Source organism: Tachyglossus aculeatus, chromosome 22 (assembly GCF_015852505.1).
Source record: "Tachyglossus aculeatus isolate mTacAcu1 chromosome 22, mTacAcu1.pri, whole genome shotgun sequence".
In the NCBI taxonomy this organism is placed as follows: domain Eukaryota; kingdom Metazoa; phylum Chordata; class Mammalia; order Monotremata; family Tachyglossidae; genus Tachyglossus; species Tachyglossus aculeatus.
Window position 1 is genome coordinate 31,920,562 of NC_052087.1, and position 27,878 is coordinate 31,948,439.

Here is a 27,878-nt window from a genome sequence, read left to right on the forward strand (position 1 = left end):
GGAGCAAGATCTTTTGAAAGAGTCCTTATGAATGAGATGTGATTTCAGAAGGGCTCTTAAGATAGAGGGTTACCTGATCTATCTGATATCTGATATATCTTATGGAAGCAGTGTGGCTCAGTGGAAAGAACCCGGGCTCTGGAGTCAGAGGTCAGGGGTTCAAATCATGCCTCCACCACTTTTCATCTGTGTGACTTTGGGCAAGTCACTTAACTTCTCTGTGCCTCAGTTACCTCATCTGTGAAATGGGGATTAAGACTGTTAGCCCCCTGTGGGATTACCTGATCACCTTGTAACCATCCAAGAGCTTAGAAAAGTGCTTTTCACACAGTAAGCACATAATAAATGTCATCGTTATTACTATTATTATTATTATTATTATTATTATTATTATTATTATTATTATTATTATTATTATTATTATCTAGCCAATTTGACGGGGAAGGGATTTCCTGGGAAAGGGGTCTTAAAAAGTTCTTTATGTTCTCCAGTCTTTTCAATCTTTGGTTTTAACAGAAATTCTACTCCTACAGGCCTCTGAGCACTGCAGTGATGATGGTGTAGTTCAGTTTCTTCCCACATAACAGAAGGAGAGTAAATGGCCAACGGAAATCACACTGCTCAGAGTGAGTTCATTCTGTCTGGATTAACGAGTGATCCACAGTTACAGATCCCCCTCTTCGTGCTGTTCCTCCTGATCTATGTGGTCACTCTTCTGGGGAATCTGCTCATGATTTTAATCATTAGAGCCAGTTTGCAACTTCACACACCCATGTACTTTTTCCTTAGTCATCTGTCTTTCTCTGACTCATGTTATTCAACATCTGTCACCCCTAAGATGCTGGCAAATTTCTTAGTGGAGAAGAAAACCATTTCTTACCCAGGCTGTGTGGCCCAGTTCTGTGCTGCAGCTACTTTTGGGACAATGGAGTATTGTCTTCTGGCAGTGATGGCATATGATCGATATGTAGCAATCAGTAAACCCCTGCTATATGTAGTCTGCATGCCTCAGAGGCTGTGTACTTTACTGGTTACTGCTTCCTACATTTCCAGCTGCTTGAATTCTGTGGTCTATACAGCTAGTGCATTTAGTCTGACCTTCTGTGGATCTCCTGAAATTAATCACTTCTACTGTGATGTCCCCCCACTATTGAAGCTGTCCTGTTCAGAACCCAGGTTTGCCCAAGTCCTTCCTGCTGTTTCCTTAGCTGTCATTATGCTGGTTACAGTTCTGACCATACTGATATCATATGTGTACATTCTGCTGGCTATTCTTAAAATCCAGTCCTCCGGAGGAAGGCAAAAAGCCTTTTTCACTTGTGCCTCTCACCTAATGACGGTCACTTTATTCTATGGTACTACAATTTTTATTTATCTGTTACCCAGTTCCAGCATCTCTTTGGATCAGAAAAAAGTGGTGTCTGTGTGCTATATGATATTGATTCCAATGCTGAACCCAATGATCTACAGTCTGAGGAACAAAGAGGTGAAAGATGCCCTGTGGAAGATTATGGGCAGGGAACGTGTCGGCTAATTTCGCCATACTGTACTCTCCCAAGTGCTTAGTATAATGCTCTGCGTAAAGTATGTGTTCAATATATGCCATCGATTGATAGATTTTTAAATGTCAAGAATCACACACTAGAGCATGACCTATTTCTGTGGGTCAGTTCATAATAGTAAACAGGATTTTTTCGTTTTATATCTATCCTCTTCTAATGCGAAGGTTGCGCTCTTACAAAACCCTTTGTTGAGGAGAACCCATTCTGTGGCATGCACCGTGCTATACTGTAAGCTCGCTGTGGGCAGAGAATGTGTCTGTTGTATTGTACACCCCCAAGGGCTGAATAGAATGCTCTGCATATAGTAAATGCTAAATAAACATGATTGACTGACTGACACATTCTGCAGGTATGCTCACAGCCCGTTTCTTCTGATACATCAAGCTATTTCCAGCCAGACCCATGTTTTCAGAGATTGTTCGGCTTGCCTTGACTTGTTCCCCTTATTCATCTCCCTTTCCAGCCCCACATCACTTATGTACAAATCTGTAATTTATTGATTTGTATTAATGTCTATCTCCCCCTCTAGACTGTAAGGTTGTTGTGCACAGGGAATGTGTCTATTGTTGCATTGTACTCTCTAAAGAGCTTAGTACAGTGCTCTAGATAGAGTGCTCAGTAGAATGACTGACTGACTGAATGATGTCTATGACAAACTTGTCACAGGAACTGGGGCCATGGAACTGTTCAAAAATCTTCTTAGCTTTTTCCAAATGGTGCAATTATTTTAATCTAGCATCTAATGAGAGGGAAATAGGTCTGATATCAATCTGTGTTGTGTTGCGGCTAAGGCAAGATTAATAAATGGAATCAATCAGTGTTATTTATCGAGCCCTTACTATTTGGCCAGCAATGTATTTAGAATTATGGCGAGTACAATAAAACAGTGTTGGCAGGCATATTCGCCGCTTACAATGAGCCAAGAGTCTGGGAAAACAAATGTCTGACATCTTTATTTTCTTTTCCCAAAAAGTAAAATTGGTTGGTGCTGATTTTTTTTTATGATATTTGTTAAGCACAGAGCCAGACATAATACCAAGGGATGGGGTAGCTATAAGGTCAGACACAGTCCATGTGCCACATGGAGCTCACAGCCTAATTCCCATTTTACAGATGAGGTAAAGAGAAGTTAAGTAATTTGTCCAAGGTCAAACAGTCCACAAGGGGTGGCAAAGCTGGGATAAGAACACAGGACCTTCTGAATCCCAGTCCCATACTCCATCCACTAAGACATGCTGCATCTCTACTAATGGTAATAGGCCACACCCTCGCTGATATTCAGTCCATAGTCAATCAATCCCACTCTCATATTCAATCCATAGTCCATCAACCCCACTCTCATATTCAATCCATATTCAATCCATCACTAAATCTTGTCGGTTCCACCTTCACAAGATCGCTAAAATCCGCCCCTTCCTCCCCAACCAAAGTGCTACCTCCCTAATCCAGTTACTTGTCCTATCCCTCCTTGATTACGGTATCACTCTCCTTGCTGACCTCCCAGCCTGCTGTCTCTCCTCATTCGAGTCCAAACTACAAACTGCTGCCTCAACCATTTTTCTACAAAATCATTTGGGACATGTTTCTCCACACCTCAAGAAACTCCAGTATTTTCCCATCCACCTCCGTATTAAACCAAAGCTCCTCACCATTGGTTTCAAAACACTCAATCACCTTGCCTTTCTGAGGTAGAAACTCACCTTGCTACTCTCCTACTGCAACACAAACCACACATTTCGCTCCTCTAATGTTAACCGTCTCACTGTACCCCATCTCATCCATCTCGCCGCAGATCTCTCAACCACGTATGGCCTCAGGCTTGGAATGCCCTCCCTTCTTCAAATCCGACAACCAATTATTCTCTCCCCTTTCAAAGTTTAGTAAAGGCCCTTCTCCTCCAAGAGCTCTTCCCTAATTAAGCCCTCCATTTCTCTTCTACCACTCCCTTGTGTGTTCCGTGATATTCTCCATTTATTCATTCCCCCCAACAGCCCCACAGCACTTATGTCCATATCTGTAATTTATGTATTTATATAACTGTCTGTCCAAACTGTTCTATATAATATACAGTGCTTTTTATGTTTGCTATGTGATTGTGGGCAGGGAATGTGTCTGATAATTGTTGTATTGTACCCTCCCAAGTGCTTAGTGCAGTGCTATACACACAGTATGAGCTTAATAAGTACAATTAAATGAATGAATGAATGATAATTTGTCTGCCTCCTATAATTCCTTCAAATTTATGTGTAAAGTACCCAAGGAAAACAGACACAAGGACATCAAAAAACACGTAGATGAAAGTGATATAACCAAATCTACTGATAAACAGATTCACTAATTGGTGAAATTCATCATCATCATCATCATCAATCGTATTTATTGAGCGCTTACTATGTGCAGAGCACTGTACTAAGCACTTGGGAAGTACAAATTGGCAACATATAGAGACAGTCCCTACCCAACAGTGGGCTCACAGTCTAAAAGGGGGAGACAGAGAACAAAACCAAACATACTAACAAAATAAAATAAATAGGATAGATATGTACAAGTAAAATAAATAAATAAATAGAGTAATAAATATGTGCAACCATATATACATATATACAGGTGCTGTGGGGAAGGGAAGGAGGTAAGATGGGGGGGATGGAGAGGAGGACGAGGGGGAGAGGAAGGAAGGGGCTCAGTCTGGGAAGGCCTCCTGGAGGGGGTGAGCTCTCAGCAGGGCCAATTCATTTATTTAACAGAATATTCTAGGGTAATCTGTACTTCATTTTACTGCCAAACCTATCTGAGAGAATGCCAACCTATCTGAGAAGAATTTGCCAATGCCAATCAGCAAGTATTACTGTAGCCACAAGTGTGAGAACAGAGGCTAGCTGAAGAGCCTTGACATCAGCATCTTCACTTGACTGACAGATGACATTCAAGGTTTTTTCAGCCTCCAGGCCTCTTCTCTGACCCTGCCTCTTGATGAAGCCCTGTGGCCTGTTCCTAACCTGTAGACAAGGGGGGAGTTGAGGGGAAAATGCAACACAGAGGTCATCAGGATCCCTAGGCACTGAGTGTCTGTCAGGCAGACTCCTCCACCAAACCTGAAAAGGCGATCTTATAGAAAGACCCTGCCTGAGTGATCACAACCTAAACCGTTTCAGCTCTTGGATGGCGACAGAGCAGACTTTTCGATGGTTGGCTGAATAAAGAGGCTAATTTTGTAAGGTATAGTCAAAAACAAGATGGATGATTCTATAATCTTCTTATCATAACTACTACACTCTCCAGAGTGCTTAGGACAGTGCTTGGCACACAGCAGTGCATGACAGCATGGCCTAGAGGAAAGAGTATGTGACTGGGAGTCAGAAGATGTGGATTCTAATCCTAGCTCCCCTGCTTGTAAACTGAATGACCTTGGGCAAGTCATTTAATTTCCCTGTGCCTCACTTACCTCATCTGTAAAATGGGGATTAAACCTTACTCGCTCCTACTTGGACTGTGATTTCCATGTGGGAAACGGAATGGGTCTGTCCTGATCGTCTTCTATCTACCCCAATGCTCACTACAGTGCTTGGCATATAATAAGTGCTTAACAAGTACCATAATTTCAATTATTAATGACAGCATTGTTTGTTTGATGTTTCCAAGTTGCTTTTCATCTTATGTAGATTAAACCAGTATCTTGTGTATTGAGAGGGGAGGAGGAATTGAACTGTCACATGGTAACTGATTCAGTTCTCCAATCCATTTATTTAGTGGGCTAAGAAACTAGATCAAAACAATCCTGAGTGACTGTATTCCTTTCCCTAAAGGTGCAGTTCGCATGGATCTTAGGGAGACCTCATTTCATGTGAAATATTTAGTTTTCATTGCGGATTTCTCCTACGTTTCATTACATTTACAATTCCTGCCAATCAAAGAATCATTATCAGGAATATGATGTTCGGCTAACCTCTACACTGTGTATTGTTCCCATCCCTCCCGCCTCTGACATGTTGCTTATATCCTTTCTTCTTCCTGGAACTCTCTTCTCTCTCATTTCCTCCAGGAAGCCTTCCCTGATTAATTTAGCTCTCACACCACCGGTTTTATGCCGACAACTGCTATCTCAGCCCTTTGTACCAACCTTGCATATATATACTCTAAATCCATCAGTCAATCACTTAATAGTTTTTACTGATCACTTACTGTATGCAGAACACTCTACTAAGCACTTGGGAGAGATCAGTACAACATAGTTGATGTTCTCTAAACCACATGGAGTATTTGCATACATATCCAACTCCTAAGAATTCAAATATATATATTCTCTTTCCTCTGTCCTCCTACCTGTAAATTATCTTAGTGTCTGTCTCTTTCCCTAGAATATATGCTCTTTAATTTCAGAGATGGTGTCTAGTAACTCTTTATCATAAGCACTTATTACAACATTCTCCTCACAGTTGGTGTTCTTTAAAACTGTTGAAAGATTGACTAAGGAACACAGTCTCCTTTCCTTCTTTTGGGGTACAGAGGTCAGAACACTTTCTGCTATGGGGGAAGTGATCAGATTTAAGCTCCATGTCTACAAACTCGACTACTGTTTTCTCCCAATGCTTCATACAATGTTCTGAACACAGAAAGCACTGAATAAATACCACTGACTCCCTGAATCCTTGCTTCCTAATCATTACTGGTTCTGCTTTAAATGATTGTTTATCTTAAAAGAGTGAAGGTGTTTCTCAAAATCTGTAACAAATTACCAGGAGGGGCTTCTAACTGGGAAAATTTGAACCTAGAAATGTGGTCTCTTTTTGCTGTGTTTTTTTTTATGGCATTTGTTAAGTGCCTACTATGTGCAAGACACTGTACCAACTGCTGGATTTGATGAAAGCTAATAAAGTTGAAGGCAGTCCATTGTCTCATATGGTGCTCACAATCTTAATCCCCATTTTACAGATAAGGTAACTGAGGCACAGAGAAATTGAGTGACTTGGTCATGGTCACACAGACAATAAGTAGTGGAGCTGGGATTAGAACCCAAATCCTTCTGACTCCGAGGGCTGTTCAATATCCACTAGGCCATGCTACTTTGCTTAGACAGAAAATAATTAATATGGTACTTGGTAAGCACTTACTATGTTCCAGGAACTGTTCTAAGTGCTGAGGTGGATAGAAGCAAATCAGGGTGGACACAGTCCCTGTCCTAATTTAGGCTCACATCATTATGAGGCAGTTGAGGTGAAGCCCTGGATTAAGAAACCTTGAAAGCTCCACTCCACACTATGTGAGATTTCTCTGAGGGGTAATTCAGATTTCTTTGTTGAATAATACAGAAACTCCTTTTTAGCAAAAATGACCCTATCCCTTGGGATTCCGGAGAAATTGTGAAATCCTGCAGATGATTATTCTCAGCGTCTGAGTGATCTAAAGAGCAATTAAATAATGTTTTTCACTGCAATATCACAGGTGACACAGAGGAATTGAGGGACTTAATCCCCAAACACCACTAATTCCAATATAAACATGCCTCTGTTATCCATTGCAATCTTTTTTGAGCCTTAGGTGATAACTCTTTTCATAACCAACATCTTGTCATCCAACTCCTGGAATTTTCATCTTGAAAAATGTTTAATATTGTGAAGTTGACTCTCCCTCGGCCTCCTCTTACTCCACCTCCCTAGCTGGAAGTTATGTTGAGATTAAGTAAATCCAAAGAGATCAGCTCTTCTTGAGTTTATGCTGTCAGGGTACAGGATTAGGGACAAAAGATTTGGCTCATTGTGAGGCTCAAGGCATTTTTTTGACTTGAAGATGATAAAATTCCCTTTTCCCTCTTTGTCTGGGAAAATCTCAGCGACTTGTCCCTCTACCTCCTCAATCAGTCAATCATTGGCATTTATGGTGTGCTTACTGTTTGCAGGGCACTGACCTAAGCTCTCGGGACAGTGCAATGCAATAGAGTTGGTCCCAGCCAAGATGCTATAAGCTGCTTTCACTATCCATTCGTTTTAGTGGTTAGGAAATGTTAGCTTTTTCCAGAAACTTCCACAGGTATAGATGTCCCAAAAACCTTTACATCACAGCAAAGGGGAACTGAGTTTGCAGAAGATTACTGTTGATCTTATCTTCTAGTTTCATTTACTAATCAGTTAGACAATGTTTCCTCTGTGTGCATTGGCTTCAGGCTTCTCTGACTGCACTGTTAAGGTTTTCAGTTTCAATCAGAAAAGTGCTTAGTTTAAGTGAAGATTGGCACTAAATTATAAGGCAGAGTCCTTTTGAGATGATACTCTATTCTGCTACAGTGTAGAGTAATTTATATCATAGCAAATGTTTTCCTACAAAAATCATGGTCTTTCTACACTTTCTTTCACTGAAATACTTCAAAAATACGCGAAGCTCAATTTTGGGGGAAATCACTTTCTTTTTGTTTCAATTTTGGTAGTGATGGTGCATCAAGATTTTTCATAATGAATTGATCTTTATAGCTATTTAGAAAATCATCTTGGGGAAAATATTCAAAAGCATAGTTGTTGAAACGTGTAGTCTGCTGCTTGTTTTTATACTTTAAGGAAGCAGTTTCTGAGTTTGCTAACAAGGGAACAATGACAAACAGTCTTCTTCAGGAGAAGATTTTCAGGTTAATTTTCTGTTCCATTTGATTTCTAGACCTCACGTCAGCCTTAATATTTGGAAATAGTCCACCTTCATTAGCTACTAAACTTTTCAAACAAAAAAGAAAGCTTTCAAAGAAGTGGAATGTCTAGAAGACAGAGAAGAGGAGATTCTGAATTTTAAATGGAGGTTTATAATGAAAAAAATGGGAGATGGAGAAAACCTTGAAACAAAGTTATTTGGTGAGTATGACAAAGAAATTCCCCATTGAGGTGTATTTAAGAATCTGGTGGAGGACCTGCTATAGGTAATATGTCTAATGGGGAGAAATGAAATCATAAGGATGAAGGAAATGAAGTAAATGATGGAGTGGGCCAGGAATGAGGATTAGTGGGCTCTGCAGGAAAGTAGAGGGTTGGAGTAGTGTGTACTGCTGACTTGGAAGTGAATTAAGAATTGCTGTGAGAGGGAACCACTTAGTAAGTGCTGGCTTCATTGGGAGATCTGAGGGCATGAAGCCCAGACCAGTGACTTAGTGGCTATCATCTTCTGGCAGTGGTTGAAAATCAGTCAATCAACTGAGTTTACTGAGGACTTGTTATGTGCAACACGCTATGCTAAGCATTGAGGGGAGTATAATAGGATTCGTAGTCTTGCCCTCAGTCCAATAAGAGCTTATAATGTAGCAGGGAAGATAGATGAAGATGATGTAGAAAAACTGGATCATGGTTAGTGCCCATCTAAAATTAGTGCTTACCTGATTTTGTATGTAAGATATGTAACACGAATTATGGGTAAATGATTGCAGCAAAAGTCTTGAAGTGGTAGTTGGGGCAATCTTAGATGTTGAGCCCCATGTGTGACAGGAACTAGGTTCACTGTGCTTGACTTCTATCTCTCGAGGAGCGTAGCCCAAGGCTGGGGACATAGCAAGTGCTTAACATTATTATTCTCATTGTTATTATTATCATTATTGTCATCATTGTATGGGTAGAAGAAAAAACTGACAGGAGAAAGATCTTTTGAAAGAGTTCCTATGGATGAGGTGTGATTTCAGAAGGGCTCTTAAAATAGAGGGATGTCTGATCTAGCTAATTTGACGGGGAAGGGATTTCCAGGAAAAGGGACCTTAAAAAGTTCTTCATGTTCTCCAGTCTCTCCAATCTGTGGTTTTAACAGAAATTCTACTCCTACAGGCATCCAAGCACTGCAATGATGATGGTGTAGTTCAATGTCTCCCCACATAACAGAAAGACAGTAAATGGCCAACAGAAATCACACTGCTGTGAGTGAGTTCATTATGTATGGCTTAACGAGTGATCCACAGTTACAGATTCCCCTCTTTATGCTGTTCCTCCTCATCTACATGGTCACTCTTCTGGGGAATCTGCTCATCATTTTAATCATAAGAGTCAGTTTGCAACTTCACACACCCATGTACTTCTTCCTTAGCCATCTGTCTTTCTCTGACTCATGTTATTCAACATCCGTCACCCCTAAGATGCTGGCAAATTTCTTAGTGGACAAGAAAACCATTTCTTTCCCAGGATGTGTGGCCCAGTTCTGTGCTGCAGCTACATTTGGGGCAGTGGAGTATTGTCTTCTGGCAGTGATGGCATATGATCGATATGTAGCAATCTGTAAACCCCTCTTATATGTAGTGTGCATGCCTCAGAGACTGTGTACTTCACTGGTTACTGCTTCCTACATTGCCAGTTGCCTGAATACTGTGGTCTATTCAGCTACTGTATTTAGTTTGACCTTCTGCGGACCTCCTGAAATTAATCACTTCTACTGTGATGTCCCCCCATTGTTGAAGCTGTCCTGTTCAGACCCTAGGCTTGCCCAAGTCCTTCCTGCTGCTTCCTCAGCTGTCATTATGCTGGTTACAGTTCTGACCATACTGATATCGTATGTGTACATCCTGCTGGCTATTCTTAAAATACAGTCCTCCGGAGGAAGGCAAAAAGCCTTTTTCACATGCTCCTCTCACCTAATGACGGTCACTTTATTCTATGGTACTACAATTTTTAATTATCTGCTACCCAACTCCAGCCTCTCAATAGATCAGAAAAAAGTGGTGTCTGTGTGTTATATGATATTGATTCCATTGCTGAACCCAATGATCTATAGTCTGAGGAACAAAGAGGTGAAAGATGCCCTGTCGAAGGTTATGTGCAGGGAACGTGTTGGCTAATTCTGCCATACACTACTCTCCCGAGTGCTTAGGACAGTGCTCTGCATAAAGTATGTGTTCAATATATGCCATCGATTGGTAGATTTTAAATGTCAAGAATCACACACTAGAGTGTTATTTATCCATGCGGTCAGTTCATAACAGTAAACAGGATATTTGCATTTTACATCTATCCTCTTCTAATGCCAAGCTTGTGCTGAGGCATGTGTCACGCAAGCTCACTGTGGGCAGGGAAAGTGTCGGTTGTATTGTACATCCCTGAGGGCTGAGTAGAGTGTTCTGCATACAGTAAATGCTAAATAAACATGATAGACTGACTGACCCATTCCACAGGTATGCTCACAGCCCATTTCTTCTGATACATCAACCTATTTCCAGCCAGACCCATGTTTTCAGAGATTGTTCTGCTTACCTTGACTTGTTCCCCTTATTCAGCTCCCCTTTAAGCCCCACAGCACCTATGTACAAATCTGTTAATTATTGATTTATGCTGCCAACTTGTACTTCCCAAGCGCTTAGTGCAGTGCTCTGCACACAGTAAGCACTCAATAAATACGATTGATTGATTGATTGATTGATTGATTTGTATTAATGTCTGGCTCCCCCTCTAGACTTTAAGGTCCTTGTGAACGGGGAATGTGTCTATTGTTGTATTGTACTCTCTCAAGAGCTTGGTACAGTTCTCTGCACAGAGTGAGCACTCAGTAACATAATTGACTGATTGACTGAATGATGTCTACGACAAACTGTCAAAAGGAACTGGGGCCATGGAACTGTTCAAAAATCCTCTTAGCGCTTTCCAAATGGTGTAATTATTTTAATCGATGGATCTAATGAGAGGGAAATGAGTCTGAAATGGATCTGTATTGTGTTGTGGCTAGGGCAAGATTAATAAATGGAATCAGTCACTACTATTTATCAAGCCCTTACTATGTGCTGATCACTGTACTAAGGATTACGGTGAGTACAATAAAACAGTCTTGGTAGGCACATTCGCCTCCCACAATGATCTGTCTAGGAAAACAAATGTCTGACATCTTTATTTTCTTTTCTCAAGAGTAAAATTGGTTAGTACTGATTTTTTTAACGATATTTGTTAAGTAAAGTTCTAGGCATTATACCAAGGGCTGGGGTAGCTATAAGGTTAGACACAGTCCATGTGGCACATGGAGCTCACAGCCTTAATTCTCATGTCACAGATGAGCTAAACAGAAGTTATGTAACTTGCCCAAGGTCAAACAGTCCACAAGTGGTGGCGAAGCTGGGATAAGAACACAGGACCTTCTAAATTCCAGTCCCATACACCACCCAAAAAGACATGTTCCTTCTCTCCTAATGGTAATAGGCCACACCCTCTCTGATATTCAGTCCATAGTCAATCAATCCCACTCTCATATTCAAACCATTACTAAATCTTTTCAATTCCACCTTCACAACATTGCTAGAATCTGCCCCTTCATCTCCATACAAACTGCCACAATGTTAATCTAGTAACTTGTCCTATCCCCTCTTGATTACTGCATCATTCTCTTTGATGACCTCACATTCTCCTGTCTCTCCCCACTGGAGTCCAAACTACATTCTGCTGCCTCAATCATTTTTCTACAAATACATTGGGGACATGTTTCTCCACTCAAGAAACTCAAGTATTTTTCCACCCACCTCCATATTAAACCAAAGCCCCTCACCATTGGTTTCAAAACACTCAATCACCTTGCCTTTTTGAGGTAGGAACTCACCTAATTTCTTACAACAACACAAACCACACACTTGGCTCTTCTAATGTTACCCTTCTCACTGTACCCCATCGTATCAATCTCGCTGTAGATCTCTCAACCACATATGGCCTCAGGCTTGGAATGCCCTTCCTTCTTCAAATCTGACAACCAATTATTCTCTCCTCATTCAAAGCCTTAGTAAAGGCCCCTCTCCTCCAAGAGCTCTTCCCTGACTATGCCCTCCATTTCTCTTCTCCCACTCCCTTGTGTGTCCCCCTAAGATGCTACCTTTATTCATCTCCCCTCCCAGCCCCACAGCACTTATGTCCATATCTGTAATTTTTGTATTTATATAAATGTCTGTCCAAACTGTTCTATATGATATACAGTGCTTTGTATGTGTGCTATGTAATTGTAGGCAGGTAATGTGTCTGATAATTCTTGTATTGTACCCTCCCAAGGGCTTAGTGCAGTGCTCTGCACACAGTATGAGCTTTAATAAATAGTATTAAATGGATGAATGAATGATAGTTTGTCTGCCTCCTATAATTCCTTCAAGTTTACGTGTAAAAGACTCAAGGAAAATAGACACGGAGACATCAAAAAACATTTAGATGAAAGTGACAAAAGCAAGACTACTGATAAACAGTTTCACTAACTGGGGAAATTCATGAGCCAATTCATTTATTTAAAGGACTTTTCTAGTGTAATCTGTACTTCAGTTTACTTTCAAACCCATCTGAGAGAATGCTAACCTATCTGAGAAGAATTTGCCAATGCCAATCAGCAAATATTACTCCAGCCACAAGTCCAAGCATAGAGTCTAGCTGAGGAGCCTTGACTTCAGCATCTTCACTTGACTGACAGATGGCATTCATTCATTCATTCAATTGTATTTATTGAGCACTTACTGTGTGCAGAACACCGTACTAAGCGCTTGGGAAGTACAAGTCAGCAGCATAGACGGTCCCTACCCAACAACGGGCTCGCAGTCTAGAAGGGGGAGACAGACAGCAAAACAAAACATGTAGACAGGTGAATGTAGATATTCAAGGCCTTTGTAGCCTCCAGGCCTCTCCTCTGACCCTGCCACTTGATAAAGCCCTGGAGCCTGTTCCTAACCTGTAGACAAGGGGGTAGTTGAAGGGCAAATGCAACACAGAAGTCATCAGGATCCCTAGGCACTGACTGTCTGTCAGGCAGACTCCTCCACCAAACAATTAAAGGCGATCTTATAGAAAGACCCTGCCTGTGTGATCACAACCTAAACCTTTTCAGCTCTTGGATGGCTACAGAGCAGACTTTTCGATGGTTGGCTAGATAATGAGGCTAATCTTGTAAGGTATAGTCAAAAACAAGACGATTCTATAATCTCCTTATCATAATAACTACACTCTCCAGAGTGCTTAGGACAGTGCTTGGCACACAGCAGTGCATAGCAGCATCACCTACAAGAAAGAGCATGTGACTGGGAGTCAGAAGATATGGATTCTAATCCTAGCTCCCCTGCTTGTAAACTGAATGACCTTGGGCAAGTCATTTAATTTCTCTGTGCCTCACTTGCCTCATCTGTAAAATGGGGATTAAACCTTACTCGCTCCTACCTGGACTGTGATTTCCATGCGGGAAAGGGAATGGGTCTATCCTGATCGTCTTCTATCTACACCAATGCTCACTACAGTGCTTGGCATATAAGTGCTTAACAAGTACCATAATTTCAATTATTAAATACAGCAATGTTGGATTGATATTGCCAAGTTGCTTTTCATTTCATTTTACGTAGATTTAGCCAGTATCTTGTGTGTTGAGAGGGGAGAAGGAATGGAATTGAGTTACCTGGTAACTGATTCAGTTCTCCAATCCATTTATTTAGTGGTCTAAGAAACCTGATCAAAACAATCCTGAGTGACTGTATTCCTTTCCCTAAAGGTGCAGTTCGCATGAATCTTAGGGAGGCCTCATTTCATGTGAAATATTTAGAGTTCATTGCAGATTTCTCCAATGTTTCATTACATATACAATTCCTGCCAATCAAAGAATCATTATCAGGAGTATAATTCTCAGCTAACGTCTACACTGTGTATTGTACCCATCCCCCCCTCCTCTGACATGTTGCTTCTATCCTTCCTTCTTCCTGGAACTCTCTTCTCTCTCATCTCCTCCAGGAAGCCTTCCCGGATTAATTTAGCTCCCATACCATCGGTTTTATACCGACAACTATCTCAGCCCTTTGTACCAACATTGTATTAATATACTCTATAACCACCAGTCAATCACTTAATAGTTTTTACTGATCACTTACTGTATGCAGAACACTCTACTAAGCACTTGGGAGAGATCAATACAACGTAGCTGACATGTTCTCTAAACCACATGGAGTATTTGCATACATATCCAACTCCTAAGAATTCAAATATATATATTCTCTTTCCTCTTTCCCCCTACCTGTAAATTATCTTAGTGTCTGTCTCTTTCCCTAGAATATATGCTCTTTAATTTCAGAGATGGTGTCTAGTAACTCTTTATCATAAGCACTTATTACAACACTCTCCTCACAGTTGGTGTTCTTTAAAACTGTTGATAGATTGAGTAAGGAACACAGTCTCCTTTCCTCCTCTTGGGTTACAGAGGTCAGAACAGTCTTTCTGCTGTGTGGGAAGTGATCAGATTTAAGCTCCATGTCTACAAACTCGACTATTGTTTTCTCCCAAGTGCTTCATACAGGGCTCTGAACACAGAAAGCACTGAATAAATACCACTGACTCCCTGAATCCTTGCTTCCTAATCATTACTGTTTCTGCTCTAAATGGCTCTTTATCTTAAAAGAGTGAAGGTGTTTCCCAAAGTCCATAACAAATTACCAGGAGGGGCTTTTACCTGGGAAAATGTGAACCTAGAAATGTGGTCCCTTTTTTGCTGTGTTTTTATGGCATTTGTTAAGTGCCTGCTATGTGCAAGATACTGTACTAACTGCTGGATTTGATGAAAGTTAATCAAGTTGAATGCAGTCCATTGTCTCATATGGTGCTCACAATCTTAATCCCCATTTTACACATAAGGTAACTGAGGCACAGAGAAATTGAGTGACTTGGCCATGGTCACACAGACGATAAGTAGTGGAGTTGGGATTAGAACCCAAATCCTTCTGACTCCTAGGGCTGTTCTCTATCCACTAGGCCATGCTACTTTGCTTAGACAGAAAATAATTAATATGGTATTTGTTAAGTGTTTACTATGTGGCAGGAATTGTTCTAAGTGCTCAGGCGGATAGAAGCAAATCAGGGTGGACACAGTCCCTGTCCTAATTTAGGCTCACATCATTATGAGGCATTTAAGGTGAAGCCCTGGATTAAGAAACCTTGACAGCTCCACTCCACGCTATGTGGGATTTCTCTAAAGGGTAATTCAGATTTCTTTGTTGAATAATACAGAAGCTCCATTTTAGCAAAAATGACCCTAACCCTTCAGATTCCGGTGAAATTGTGACATCCTGCAGATGATTATTCTCAGCATCTGAGTGATTTAAAGAGCAATTAAATAATGTTTTTCACTGCAATATCACAGGTGACACAGAGGAATTGAGGGACCTAATCCCCAAACACCACTAATTCCAATATAAACATGCCTCTGTTACCCATTGCAATCCTTTTTGAGCCTTAGGTGATAACTCTTTTCATAACCAACATCTTGTCATCCAACTCTTGGAAATTTCACCTTGAAAAATGTTTAATATTGTGAAGTTGACTCTCCCTCTGCCTTCTCTTACTCCACCTCCCTAGCTGGAAGTTATGTTGAGATTAAGTAAATCCAAAGAGATCAGCTCTTCTTGAGTTTATGCTGTCAGAGTGCAGGAATAGGGACAAAATGGTAGGCTTATCCTGAGGCTCAGGGCTGCTTTGACTTGAAGAGGATAAAAGTCCCTTTTTCCTCTTCATCTGGGAAAATCTCAGCGACTTGTCCCTCCACCTCCTCAATCAGTCAATCATTGGCATTTATGGTGTGCTTACTGTTTGCAGGGCATTGACCTAAGCTCTTGGGACTGTGCAATGCTATAGAGTTGGTCCCAGCCAAGATGCTATAAGCAGCTTTCACTATCCATTCGTTTTAATGGTTAGGAAACGTTAGCTTTTTCCAGACACTTTCACAGGTATAGATGTCCCAAAAACCTTTTCATCAGAGCAAAGGGGAACTGAGTTTGCAGAACTTTACTGTTGATCTTATCTTCTAGTTTCATTTAGTAATCAGTTAGACAATGTCTCTGTGTGCATTGGCTTCAGGCTTCTCTGACTGCATTCATCACAGTTAAGGTTTTTAGTTTCCATCAGAAAAGTGTTTAGTTTAAGTGAAGATTGGCACTTAATTATAAGGCAGAGCCCTTTTGAGATGATACTCTATTCTGCTACAGTGTAGAGTAATTTATATCATAGCAAATATTTTCCTACAAATATCATGGTCTTTCCACACTTTCTTTCACTGAAATAGTTCTAAAATACGCCAAGTTCAATTTTGGGCGAAATCACTTTCTTTTTGTTTCAATTTTGGTAGTGATGGTGCATCAAGATTTTTCATAATGAATTGATCATTATAGCTATTTAGAAAATCATCTTGGGGAAAATATTCAAAAGCATAGTTGTTGAAATGTGTAGACTGCTGCTTGTTTTTATACTTTAAGGAAGCAGTTTCTGAGTTTGCTAACAAGGGAACAATGACCAAGAGTCTTCTTGAGGAGAAGATTTTCGGGTTACTTTTCTGTTCCATTTGATTTCTAGACCTCACGTCAGCCTTAATATTTGGAAATAGTCCACCTTCATTAGCTACTAAACTTTTCAAACAAAAAAGAAAGCTTTCAAAGAAGTGGAATGTCTAGAAGACAGAGAAGACGAGATTCTGAATTTTAAATGGAGGTTTATAATGAAAAAAATGGGAGATGGAGAAAACATTGAAACAAAGTTATTTGGTGAGTATGACAAAGAAATTTCCCGTTGAGGTGTATTTTAGAATCTGGTGGAGGACCTGCCATAGGTAATATGTCTAATGGGGAGAAATGAAATCATAAGGATGAAGGAAATGAAGTAAATGATGGAGTGGGCCAGGAATGAGGATTAGTGGGCTCTGCAGGAAAGTAGAGGGTTGGAGTAGTGTGTACTGCTGACTTGGAAGTGAATTAAGAATTGCTGTGAGAGGGAACCACTCAGTAAGTGCTGGCTTCATTGGGAGATCTGAGGGCCTGAAGCCCAGACCAGTGACTTAGTGGCTATCATCTTCTGGCAGTGGTTGAAAATCAGTCAATCAACTGAGTTTACTGAGGACCTGTTATGTGCAACATGCTATACTAAGCATTGAGGAGAGTATAATAGGATTAGTAGTCTTGCCCTCTGTCCAATAAGAGCTTATAATGTAGCAGGGAAGATAGATGAAGAGGATGTAGAAAAAGTGGATCATGGTTAGTGCCCATCTAAAATTAGTGCTTACCTGATTTTGTATGTAAGATATGTAACACGAATTATGGGTAAATGATTGCTGCAAAAGTCTTGAAGTGGAAGTTGGGGCAATTTTACATGATGAGCCCCATGTGTGACAGGAACTAGGTTCACTGTGCTTGACTTTTATCTCTCCAGGAGCATAGCCCAAGGCTGGGGACATAGCAAGTGCTTAACATTATTATTTTCATTGTCATTGTTATCATCGTCATTGTATGGGTAGAAGAAAAAACTGACAGGAGAAAGATCTTTTGAAAGAGTTCCTATGGATGAGTTGTGATTTCAGAAGGGCTCTTAGAATAGAGGGATGTCTGATCTAGCTACTTTGACGGGGAAAGGATTTCCAGGAAAAGGGATCTTAAAAAGTTCTTCATGTTCTCCAGTCTTTCCAATCTGTGGTTTTAACAGAAATTCTACTCCTACAGGCATCCAAGCACTGCAATGATGATGGTGTAGTTCAATGTCTCCCCACATAACAGAAAGACAGTAAATGGCCAACAGAAATCACACTGCTGTGAGTGAGTTCATTATGTATGGCTTAACGAGTGATCCACAGTTACAGATCCCCCTCTTTATGCTGTTCCTCCTCATCTACATTGTCACTCTTCTGGGGAATCTGCTCATCATTTTAATCATAAGAGTCAGTTTGCAACTTCACACACCCATGTACTTTTTCCTTAGCCATCTGTCTTTCTCTGACTCATGTTATTCAACATCCGTCACCCCTAAGATGCTGGCAAATTTCTTAGTGGACAAGAAAACCATTTCTTTCCCAGGATGTGTGGCCCAGTTCTGTGCTGCAGCTACATTTGGGGTAGTGGAGTATTGTCTTCTGGCAGTGATGGCATATGATCGATATGTAGCAATCTGTAAACCCCTCATATATGTAGTGTGCATGCCTCAGAGACTGTGTACTTCACTGGTTACTGCTTCCTACATTGCCAGTTGCCTGAATACTGTGATCTATTCAGCTACTGTGTTTAGTTTGACCTTCTGCGGACCTCCTGAAATTAATCACTTCTACTGTGATGTCCCCCCATTGTTGAAGCTGTCCTGTTCAGAACCCAGGCTTGCCCAAGTCCTTCCTGCTGCTTCCTTAGCTGTCATTATGCTGGTTACAGTTCTGACCATACTGATATCGTATGTGTACATCCTGCTGGCTATTCTTAAAATACAGTCCTCCAGAGGAAGGCAAAAAGCCTTTTTCACATGCTCCTCTCACCTAATGACGGTCACTTTATTCTATGGTACTACAATTTTTAATTATCTGCTACCCAAATCCAGCTTCTCAATAGATCAGAAAAAAGTGGTGTCTGTGTGTTATATAATATTGATTCCATTGCTGAACCCAATGATCTATAGTCTAAGGAACAAAGAGGTGAAAGATGCCCTGTCGAAGGTTATGCGCCGGGAACGTGTTGGCTAATTCCGCCATACACTACTCTCCCGAGTGCTTAGGTCAGTGCTCTGCATAAAGTATGTGTTCAATATATGCTATCGATTGATAGATTTTTAAATGTGAAGAACCACACACTAGAGTGTTATTCATTCATGTGGGTCAGTTCATAACAGTAAACAGGATATTTGCATTTTATATCTATCCTCTTCTAATTCCAAGCTCGTGCTGATGCATGTGTCACGCTATACTGTAAGCTCACTGTGGGCAGGGAAAGTGTTGGTTGTATTGTACACCCCTGAGGGCTGAGTAGTGTGTTCTGCATACAGTAAATGCTAAATAAACATGATTGACTGACTCAATCCGCAGGTATGCTTACAGCCCATTTCTTCTGATACATCAACCTATTTCCAGCCAGACCGATGTTTTCAGAGATTGCTCTGCTTGCCTTGACTTGTTCCCCTTATTCATCTCCCCTTTAAGCCCCACAGCACCTATGTAAAAATCTGTTAATTATTGATTTATGTTGCCAACTTGTACTTCCCAAGTGCTTAGTACAGTGTTCTTCACACAGTAAGCACTCAATAAATATGATTGATTGATTGATTGATTTGTATTAATGTCTGGCTCCCCCTCTAGACTTTAATGTCCTTGTGAACAGGGAATGTGTCTATTGTATTGTACTCTCTCATGAGCTTGGTACAGTTCTCTGCACAGAGTGAGCGCTCAGTAACATAATTGACTGACTGACTGAATGATGTCTATGACAAACTGTCAAAAGGAACTGGGGCCATGGAACTGTTCAAAAATCCTCTTAGCGCTTTCCAAATGGTGCAATTATTTTAATCGATGGATCTAATGAGACAGAAATGAGTCTGAAATGGATCCGTATTGTGTTGTGGCTAGGGCAAGATTAATAAATGGAATTAGTCACTGATAATTATCAAGCCCTTACTATGTGCTGATCACTGTATTAAGGATTACGGAGAGTACAATAAAACAGTCTTGGCAGGAACATTCACCTCCCACAATGAGCTAAGAGTCTAGGAAAACAAATGTCTGACATCTTTATTTTCTTTTCTCAAGAGTAAAATTGGTTAGTACTGATTTTTTTAATGATATTTGTTAAGTACAGTGCCAGGCATTATACCAAGGGCTGGGGTAGCTATAAGGTTAGACACAATCCATGTGCCACATGGAGCTCACAGCCTTAATTCCCATTTCACAGATGAGGTAAAGAGAAGTTATGTAACTTTCCCAAGGTCAAACAGTCCACAAGTGGTGGCAAGCTGGGATAAGAACACAGGACCTTCTGAATTCCAGTCACATACTCAACCCAATAAGACATGCTTCTTCTCTCCTAATGGTAATAGGCCACACCCTCTCTGATATTCAGTCAATATTCAATCAATCCCACTCTCATATTCAATCCATATTCAATCCATTACTAAATCTTGTCAATTCCACCTTCACAACATCGCTAAAATCCGCCCCTTCATCTCCATACAAACTGCCACAGTGTTAATCCAGTTACTTGTCCTATCCCTTCTGAATTACTGTATCACTCTCTTTGATGACCTCACATTCTCCTGTCTCTCCCCACTGGAGTCCAAACTACACTCTGCTGCCTCAATCACTTTTCTACAAATACATTTGGGACACGTTTCTCGACTCCTCAAGAAACTCAAGTATTTGTCCATCCACCTCCATATTAAACCAAAGCCCCTCACCATTGGTTTCAAAACACTCAATCACCTTGCCTTTTTGAGGTAGGAACTCACCTTACTACTTTCTTACAACAACACAAACCACACACTTGGCTCCTCTAATGTTACCCTTCTCACTGTACCCCATCTCATCCATCTCACCGCAGACCTCTCAACCACATATGGCCTCAGGCTTGGAATGCCCTCCCTTCTTCATATCTGACAACCAATTATTCTCTCCCCTTTCAAGACTTAGTAAAGGCCCCTCTCCTCCAAGAGCTCTTCCCCGACTAAGCCCTCCATTTCTCTTCTCCCACTCCCTTATGTGTCCCCCAATATGCTCCCTTCATTCATCCCCCCAACAGCCCCGCAGCACTTATGTCCATATCTGTCATTTATGTATTTATATAAATGTCTGCCCAAACTGTTCTATATTATATACAGTGCTTTGTATGTGTGCTATGTGATTGTAGGCAGGTAATGTGTGTGATAATTGTTGTATTGGACCCTCCCAAGTGCTTAGTGCAGTGCTCTGCACACTGTATGAGCTCAATAAATACAATTAAACAAATAGTTTGTCTGCCTCCTATAATTCCTTCACCCAAGGAAAATAGACCCGGAGATATCAAAAAACATTTAGATGAAAGTGACAAAAGCAAGTCTACTGAAAAAACGGATTCACTAATTTGGGAAATTCATGAGCCAACTCATTTATTTAAAGGACTTTTCTAGTGTAATCTGTACTTCACTTTACTGCCAAACCCATATGAGAGAATACTAACCTATCTGAGAAGAATTTGCCAATGCCAATCAGCAACTATTACTCCAGCCACAAGTCCAAGCATAGAGTTTAGCTGAGGAGCCTTGACATCAGCATCTTCACTTGACTGACAGATAACATTCATTCATTCATTCATATTTATTGACCACTTACTGTGTGCAGAGCACTGTACTAAGCGCTTGGGAAGAACAAGTCGGCAGCATAGACGGTCCCTACCCAACAAGGGGCTCGCAGTCTAGAAGGGGGAGACAGACAACAAAACAAAACATGTAGACAGGTGAATGTAGACATTCAAGGCTTTTGCAGCCTCCAGGCCTCTCCTCTGACCCTGCCTCTTGATAAAGCCCTGGGGCCCGTTCCTAACCTGTAGACAAGGGGGCAATTGAGGGGCAAAAGCAACACAGAGGTCATCAGGATCCCTAGGCGCTGACTGTCTGTCAGACTCCTCCACCAAACATGAAAAGGCCATTTTATAGAAAGACCCTGCGCGTGTGATCACAACCTAAAACTTTTCAGCTCTTGGATGGTGACAGAGCAGACTTTTCGATGGTTGACTGGATAATGAGGCTAATCTTGTAAGGTATAGTCAAAAACAAGACGATTCTATAATCTCCTTATCATAACTACTACACTCTCCAGAGTGCTTAGGACAGTGCTTGGCACACAGCAGTGCATAGCAGCATGGCCTAGAGGAAAGAGCATGTGACTGGGAGTCAGAAGATATGGATTCTGATCCTAGCTCCCCTGCTTGTAAGCTGAATGACCTTGGGCAAGTCATTTAATTTCTCTGTGCCTCACTTACCTCATCTGTGAAATGGGGATTAAACCTTACTCGCTCCTACCTGGACTGTGATTTCCATGTGGGAAAGGGAATGGGTCTGTCCTGATCGTCTTCTATCTACCCCAATGCTCACTACAGTGCTTGACATATAAGTGCTTAACAAGTACCATAATTTCAATTATTAAATACAGCAATGTTGGATTGATATTGCCAAGTTGCTTTTCATTTCATTTTAAGTAGATTTAGCCAGTATCTTGTGTGTTGTGAGGGAAGGAGGAATGGAATTGAGTTACCTGGTAACTGATTCAGTTCTCCAATCCATTTATTTAGTGGTCTAAGAAACTAGATCAAAACAATCCTGAGTGACTGTATTCCTTTCCCTAAAGGTGCAGTTCACATGATCTTAGGGAGGCCTCATTTGATGTGAAATATTTAGATTTCATTGCAGATTTCTCCTATGTTTCATTACATATACAATTCCTGCCAATCAAAGAATCATTATCAGGAGTATAATTCTCAGCTAACATCTACACTGTGCATTGTTCCCATCCCTCCCTCCTTTCACATGTTGCTTCTATCCTTCCTTCTTCCTGGAACTCTCCTCTCTCTCATCTCCTCCAGGAAGCCTTCCCAGATTAATTTAGCCCCCACACCATCGGTTTTATACCGACAACTGCTATCTCAGCCCTTTGTACCAACATTGTATTAATATACTCTATATCCACCAGTCAATCACTTAATAGTTTTTACTGGTCACTTACTCTATGCAGAACACTGTACTAAGCACTTGGGAGAGATCAAAACAACATAGCTGACATGTTCTCTAAACCACATGGAGTTTTTGCATATATATCCAACTCCTAAGAACTCAAATATATATATTCTCTTTCCTCATTCCTCCTACCTGCAAATTATTTTAGTGTCTGTCTCTTTCTCTAGAATATATGCTCTTTAAGGTCAGAGATGGTGTCTAGTAACTCTTTATCATAAACACTTATTACAACACTCTCCTCACGTTTGGTGTTCTTAAAACTGTTGATAGATTGAGTAAGGAACACAGTCTCGTTTCCTCCCTTTAAGTTACAGAGGTCAGAACACTCTTTCTGCTGTGAGGGATGTGATCAGATTTAAGCACCATGTCTACAAACTTGGCTACTGTTCTCTCCCTAGTGCTTCATACAATGCTCTGAACACAGAAAGCACTGAATAAATACCATTGACGCCCTGAATCCTTGCTTCCTAATCATTAATGGTTCTGCTCTAAATGGTTGTTTAGCTTAAAAGAGTGAAGGTGTTTCCCAAAGTCCGTAACAAATTACCAGGAGGGGCTTTTAACTGGGAAAATTTGAATCTAGAAATGTGGTCTTTGCTTTGTTCTTTATGGCATTTCTTAAGTGACTACTATGTGCCAAATACTGTACTAACCACTGGGTTTGATGAAAGCTAATAAAGTTGAATGCAGTCCACTGTCTGTGGTGCTCACAATCTTAATCCCCATTTTACAGATAAGGTAACTGACGCACAGAGAAATTGAGTGACTTGGCCATCGTCACACAGATGGTAAGTAGTGGACTTGGGATTAGAACCCAAATCCTTCTGAATCTCAGGGCTGTTCTCTATCCACTAGGCCATGCTACTTTGCTTAGACAGAAATAATTAATATGGTATTTGTTAAGCACTTACTATGTGCCAGGAACTGTTTGTTCTAAGCGCTGAGGTGGATAGAAGCAAATCAAGGTGGACACATCCCTGTCCTAATTTAGGCTCACATCATCATGAGGTGGTTGAGGTGAAGCCCTGCATTAAGAAAACTTGGTAGCTCCACTCCATGCTATGTGAGATTTCTCTGAGGGGTCCTTCAGATTTCTTTGTTGAATAATACAGAAACTCCTTTTTAGTGAAAATGATCCTATCCCTTGGGATTCTGAAGAAATAGTGAAGTCCTGCAGATGATTATTCTCAGCCTCTGAGTGATCTAAAGAGCAATTAATGCTTTTCACTTCGTGCAATTTCACAGGTGACACAGAGGAATTGAGGGACTTAATCCCCAAACATCACTAATTCCAATATAAACATGCCTCTATTACCCATTGCAATCCTTTCTGAGCCTTAGGTGATAAATCTTTTCATAACCAACATCTTGTCATCCAACTCTCGGAATTTTCATCTTGAAAATTGTTTAATTTTGTGAAGTTGACTTTCCCTCGGCCTTCTCTTCCTCCAGCTCCCTAGCTGGAGGTTATGTTGCGATTAAGTAAATCCACAGAGATTAGCTCTTCGTGAGCTTAAGCTGTCAGGTCACAGGAATAAGGACAAAAGTGTAGGCTTATCCTGAGGCTCAGGGCTGCTTTGACTTGAAGAGGATAAAAGTCCCTTTTTCCTCTTCATCTGGGAAAATCTCAGCAACTTGTCCCTCCACCTCCTCAATCAGTCAATCATTGGCATTTATGGTGTGCTTAATGCTTGCAGGGCATTGACCTTAGCTCTTGGGACAGTGCAATGCAATAGAGTTGGTCCCAGCCAAGAAGCTATAAGCAGCTTTCATTATCCATTCATTTTAATGGTTAGGAAATGTTCACTTTTTCCAGACACTTTCACAGGTATAGATGTCCCCAAAATCTTTCCATCAGAGCAAAGGGGAACTGAGTTTGCGGAAGATTACTGTTCATCTTATCTTTTAGATTCATTTAGTAATCAGTTAGATGATGTTTCATCAGTGTGCATTGGCTTCAGGCTTCTCTGACTGCATTAATCACTGTTAGGGTTTTTAGTTTCAATCAGAAAAATGTTTAGTTTAAGTGAAGATTGGCACTAAATTATAAGGCAGAGCCCTTTTGAGATGATACTCTATACTGCTACAGTGTAGAGTAATTTATATCATAGCAAATATTTTCCTACAAATATCATGGTCTTTCCACACTTTCTTTCACTGAAATTGTTCAAAAATACGCCAAGCTCAATTATGGGGGAAATCATTTTCTTTTTGTTTCAATTTTGGTAGTGATGGTGCATCAAGATTTTTCTTAATCGACCATTATAGCTATTTAGAAAATCATCTTGGGGAAAATATTCAAAAGCATAGTTGTTGAAATGTGTAGACTGCTGCTTGTTTTTATACTTTAAGGAAGCAGTTTCTGAGTTTGCTAACATGGGAACAATGACAAATGGTCTTCTTCGGTAGAAGATTTTCAGGTTACTTTTCTGTTCCATTTGATTTCTAGACCTCACGTCAGCCTTAATATTTGGAAATAGTCTACCTTCATTAGCTACTAATCTTTTCAAAGAAAAAAGAAAGCTTTCAATGAAGTGGAATGTCTAGAAGACAGAGAAGAGGAGATTCTGAATTTTAAATGGAGGTTTATAATGAAAAGAACGGGAGATGGAGAAAACATTGAAACAAAGTAATTTGGTGAGTATGACAAAGAAATTCCCCGTTGAGGTGTATTTTAGAATCAGGTGGAGGATCTGCTATAGGTAATATGTCTAATGGGGAGAAATGAAATTGTAAGGATGAAGGAAATGAAGTAAATGATGGAGTGGGCCAGGAATGAGGATTAGTGGGCTCTTCAGGAAAGAAGAGGGTTAGAGTAGTGTGTACTGCTGACTTGGAAGTGAACTGAGAACTGCTGTGAGAGGGAACCATTCAGTAAGTGCTGGCTTCACTGGGAGATCTGAGGGCCTGAAGCCCAGCCCAGTGACTTGGTGGCTATCATCTTCTGGCAGTGGTTGAAAATCAGTCAATCAACTGAGTTTACTGAGGACCTGTTATGTGCAACACGCTATGCTAAGCATTGAGGAGAGAATAATAGGAGTAGTAGTCTTGCCCTCTGTCCAATAAGAGCTTATAATGTAGCAGGGAAGATAGATGATGAGGATTTGGAAAAAGTGGATCGTGGTTAGTGCCCATCTAAAATTAGTGCTTACCTGATTTTATATGTAAGATATGTAACAAGAATTATGGGTAAATGATTGCTGCAAAAGTCTTGAGGTGGTAGTTGGGGCAATCTTAGATGATGAGCCCCATGTGGACAGGAACTAGGTTCACTGTGCTTGACTTTTATCTCTCCAGGAGCATCATCCATGGCTGGAGACACAGCAAGTGCTTAACATTATTATTCTCATTGTTATTATTATCATTATCATTATCATTATATGGGTAGAAGAAAAAACTGACAGGAGAAAGACCTTTTGAAAAGTCCTTATGGATGAGTGGTGATTTCAGGAGGGCTCTTAAAATACAGGGATATCTGATCTAGCTAATTTGACGGGGAAGGGATTTCCAGGGAAAGGGATCTTTAAAAGTTCTTCATGTTCTCCAGTCTTTCCAATCTTTGGTTTTAACAGAAATTCTACTCCTACAGGCATCCAAGCACTGCAATGATGATGGTGTAGTTCAGTTTCTTCCCACATAACAGAAGGACAGTAAATGGCCAACAGAAATCACACTGCTCAGAGTGGGTTCATTATGTATGGATTAACGAGTGATCCGCAGTTACAGATCCCCCTCTTCGTGCTGTTCCTCCTCATCTATGTGGTTACTCTTCTGGGGAATCTGCTCATCATTTCAATCATTAGAGTCAGTTTGCAACTTCACACACCCATGTACTTTTTCCTCAGCCATCTGTCTTTCTCTGACTCATGTTATTCAACATCCGTCACCCCTAAGATGCTGGCAGATTTCTTAGTGGACAAGAAAACCATTTCTTTCCCAGGTTGTGTGGCCCAGTTCTTTGCTGCAGCTACGTTTGGCATAGTGGAGTATTGTCTTCTGGCAGTGATGGCGTATGACCGATATGTAGCAATCTGTAAACCCCTGTTGTATGTAGTGTGCATGCCTCAGAGACTGTGTGCTTTACTGGTTATTGCTTCCTACATTGCCAGCTGCCTCACTACTGTGGTCTATTCAGCTACTGTATTTAGTTTGACCTTCTGCGGTCCTCCTGAAATTAATCACTTCTACTGTGATGTCCCCCCATTGTTGAAGCTGTCCTGTTCAGAACCCAGGCTTGCCCAAGTCCTTCCTGCTGCTTCCTTAGCTGGCATTATGCTGGTTACAGGTCTGACCATACTGATATCATATGTGTACATCCTGCTGGCTATTTTTAAAATGCAGTCCTCTGGAGGAAGGCAAAAAGCCTTTTTCACATGCTCCTCTCACCTAATGACGGTCACTTTATTCTATGGCACTACAATTTTTAGTTATCTGCTACCCAACTCCAGCTTCTCAATAGATCAGAAAAAAGTGGGGTCTGTGTGTTATATGATATTGATTCCATTGCTGAACCCAATGATCTATAGTCTGAGGAACAAAGAGGTGAAAAATGCCCTGTGGAAGGTTATGCGCAGGGAACGTGTTGGCTAATTCTGCCATACACTACTCTTCCGAGTGCTTAGGACAATGCTCTGCATAAAGTATGTGTTCAATATATGCTATCGATTGATAGGTTTTTAAATGTGAAGAACCACACACTAGAGTGTTATTCATTCATGTGGGTCAGTTCATAACAGTAAACAGGATTTTTGCATTTTATATCTATCTTCTTCTAATTCCAAGGTTGCGCTCTTGCAAAACCTTTGTTGAGGAGAACTCGTGCTGAGGCATGTGCCATGCTATAATGAAAGCTCACTGTGGGCAGGGAAGGTGTCTGTTGTATTGAGGGCTAAGTAGA

At 40.8% G+C, this 27,878-nt stretch overlaps 4 protein-coding genes across 4 annotated transcripts; all 4 read left to right on the forward strand.

Annotated features, from left to right (window-relative positions):
- Window positions 1–598: 598 nt before the first annotated feature.
- On the forward strand, window positions 599–1,534 carry LOC119943290 (olfactory receptor 502-like). The gene has a single exon (XM_038764117.1). The coding sequence runs from the start codon at window positions 599–601 to the stop codon at window positions 1,532–1,534; it is 936 nt and encodes a 311-aa protein (XP_038620045.1).
- Window positions 1,535–9,411: 7,877 nt separating this feature from the next.
- Window positions 9,412–10,347, forward strand: LOC119943293 (olfactory receptor 502-like). The gene has a single exon (XM_038764120.1). It carries the CDS (start codon window positions 9,412–9,414, stop codon window positions 10,345–10,347), a length of 936 nt encoding a protein of 311 aa, XP_038620048.1.
- A 7,688-nt stretch (window positions 10,348–18,035) lies between these two features.
- On the forward strand, window positions 18,036–18,971 carry LOC119943291 (olfactory receptor 502-like). Its single transcript, XM_038764118.1, has one exon. The coding sequence runs from the start codon at window positions 18,036–18,038 to the stop codon at window positions 18,969–18,971; it is 936 nt and encodes a 311-aa protein (XP_038620046.1).
- Window positions 18,972–26,635: 7,664 nt separating this feature from the next.
- Window positions 26,636–27,571, forward strand: LOC119943292 (olfactory receptor 502-like). The gene has a single exon (XM_038764119.1). It carries the CDS (start codon window positions 26,636–26,638, stop codon window positions 27,569–27,571), a length of 936 nt encoding a protein of 311 aa, XP_038620047.1.
- The last annotated feature ends 307 nt before the right edge of the window (window positions 27,572–27,878 follow it).

Coding starts and splice junctions, on each gene's coding strand:
- LOC119943290 (XM_038764117.1), top strand. CDS start 599: ATGGCCAACGGAAATCACACTGCTCAGAGTGAGTTCATTCTGTCTGGA.
- LOC119943293 (XM_038764120.1), top strand. CDS start 9,412: ATGGCCAACAGAAATCACACTGCTGTGAGTGAGTTCATTATGTATGGC.
- LOC119943291 (XM_038764118.1), top strand. CDS start 18,036: ATGGCCAACAGAAATCACACTGCTGTGAGTGAGTTCATTATGTATGGC.
- LOC119943292 (XM_038764119.1), top strand. CDS start 26,636: ATGGCCAACAGAAATCACACTGCTCAGAGTGGGTTCATTATGTATGGA.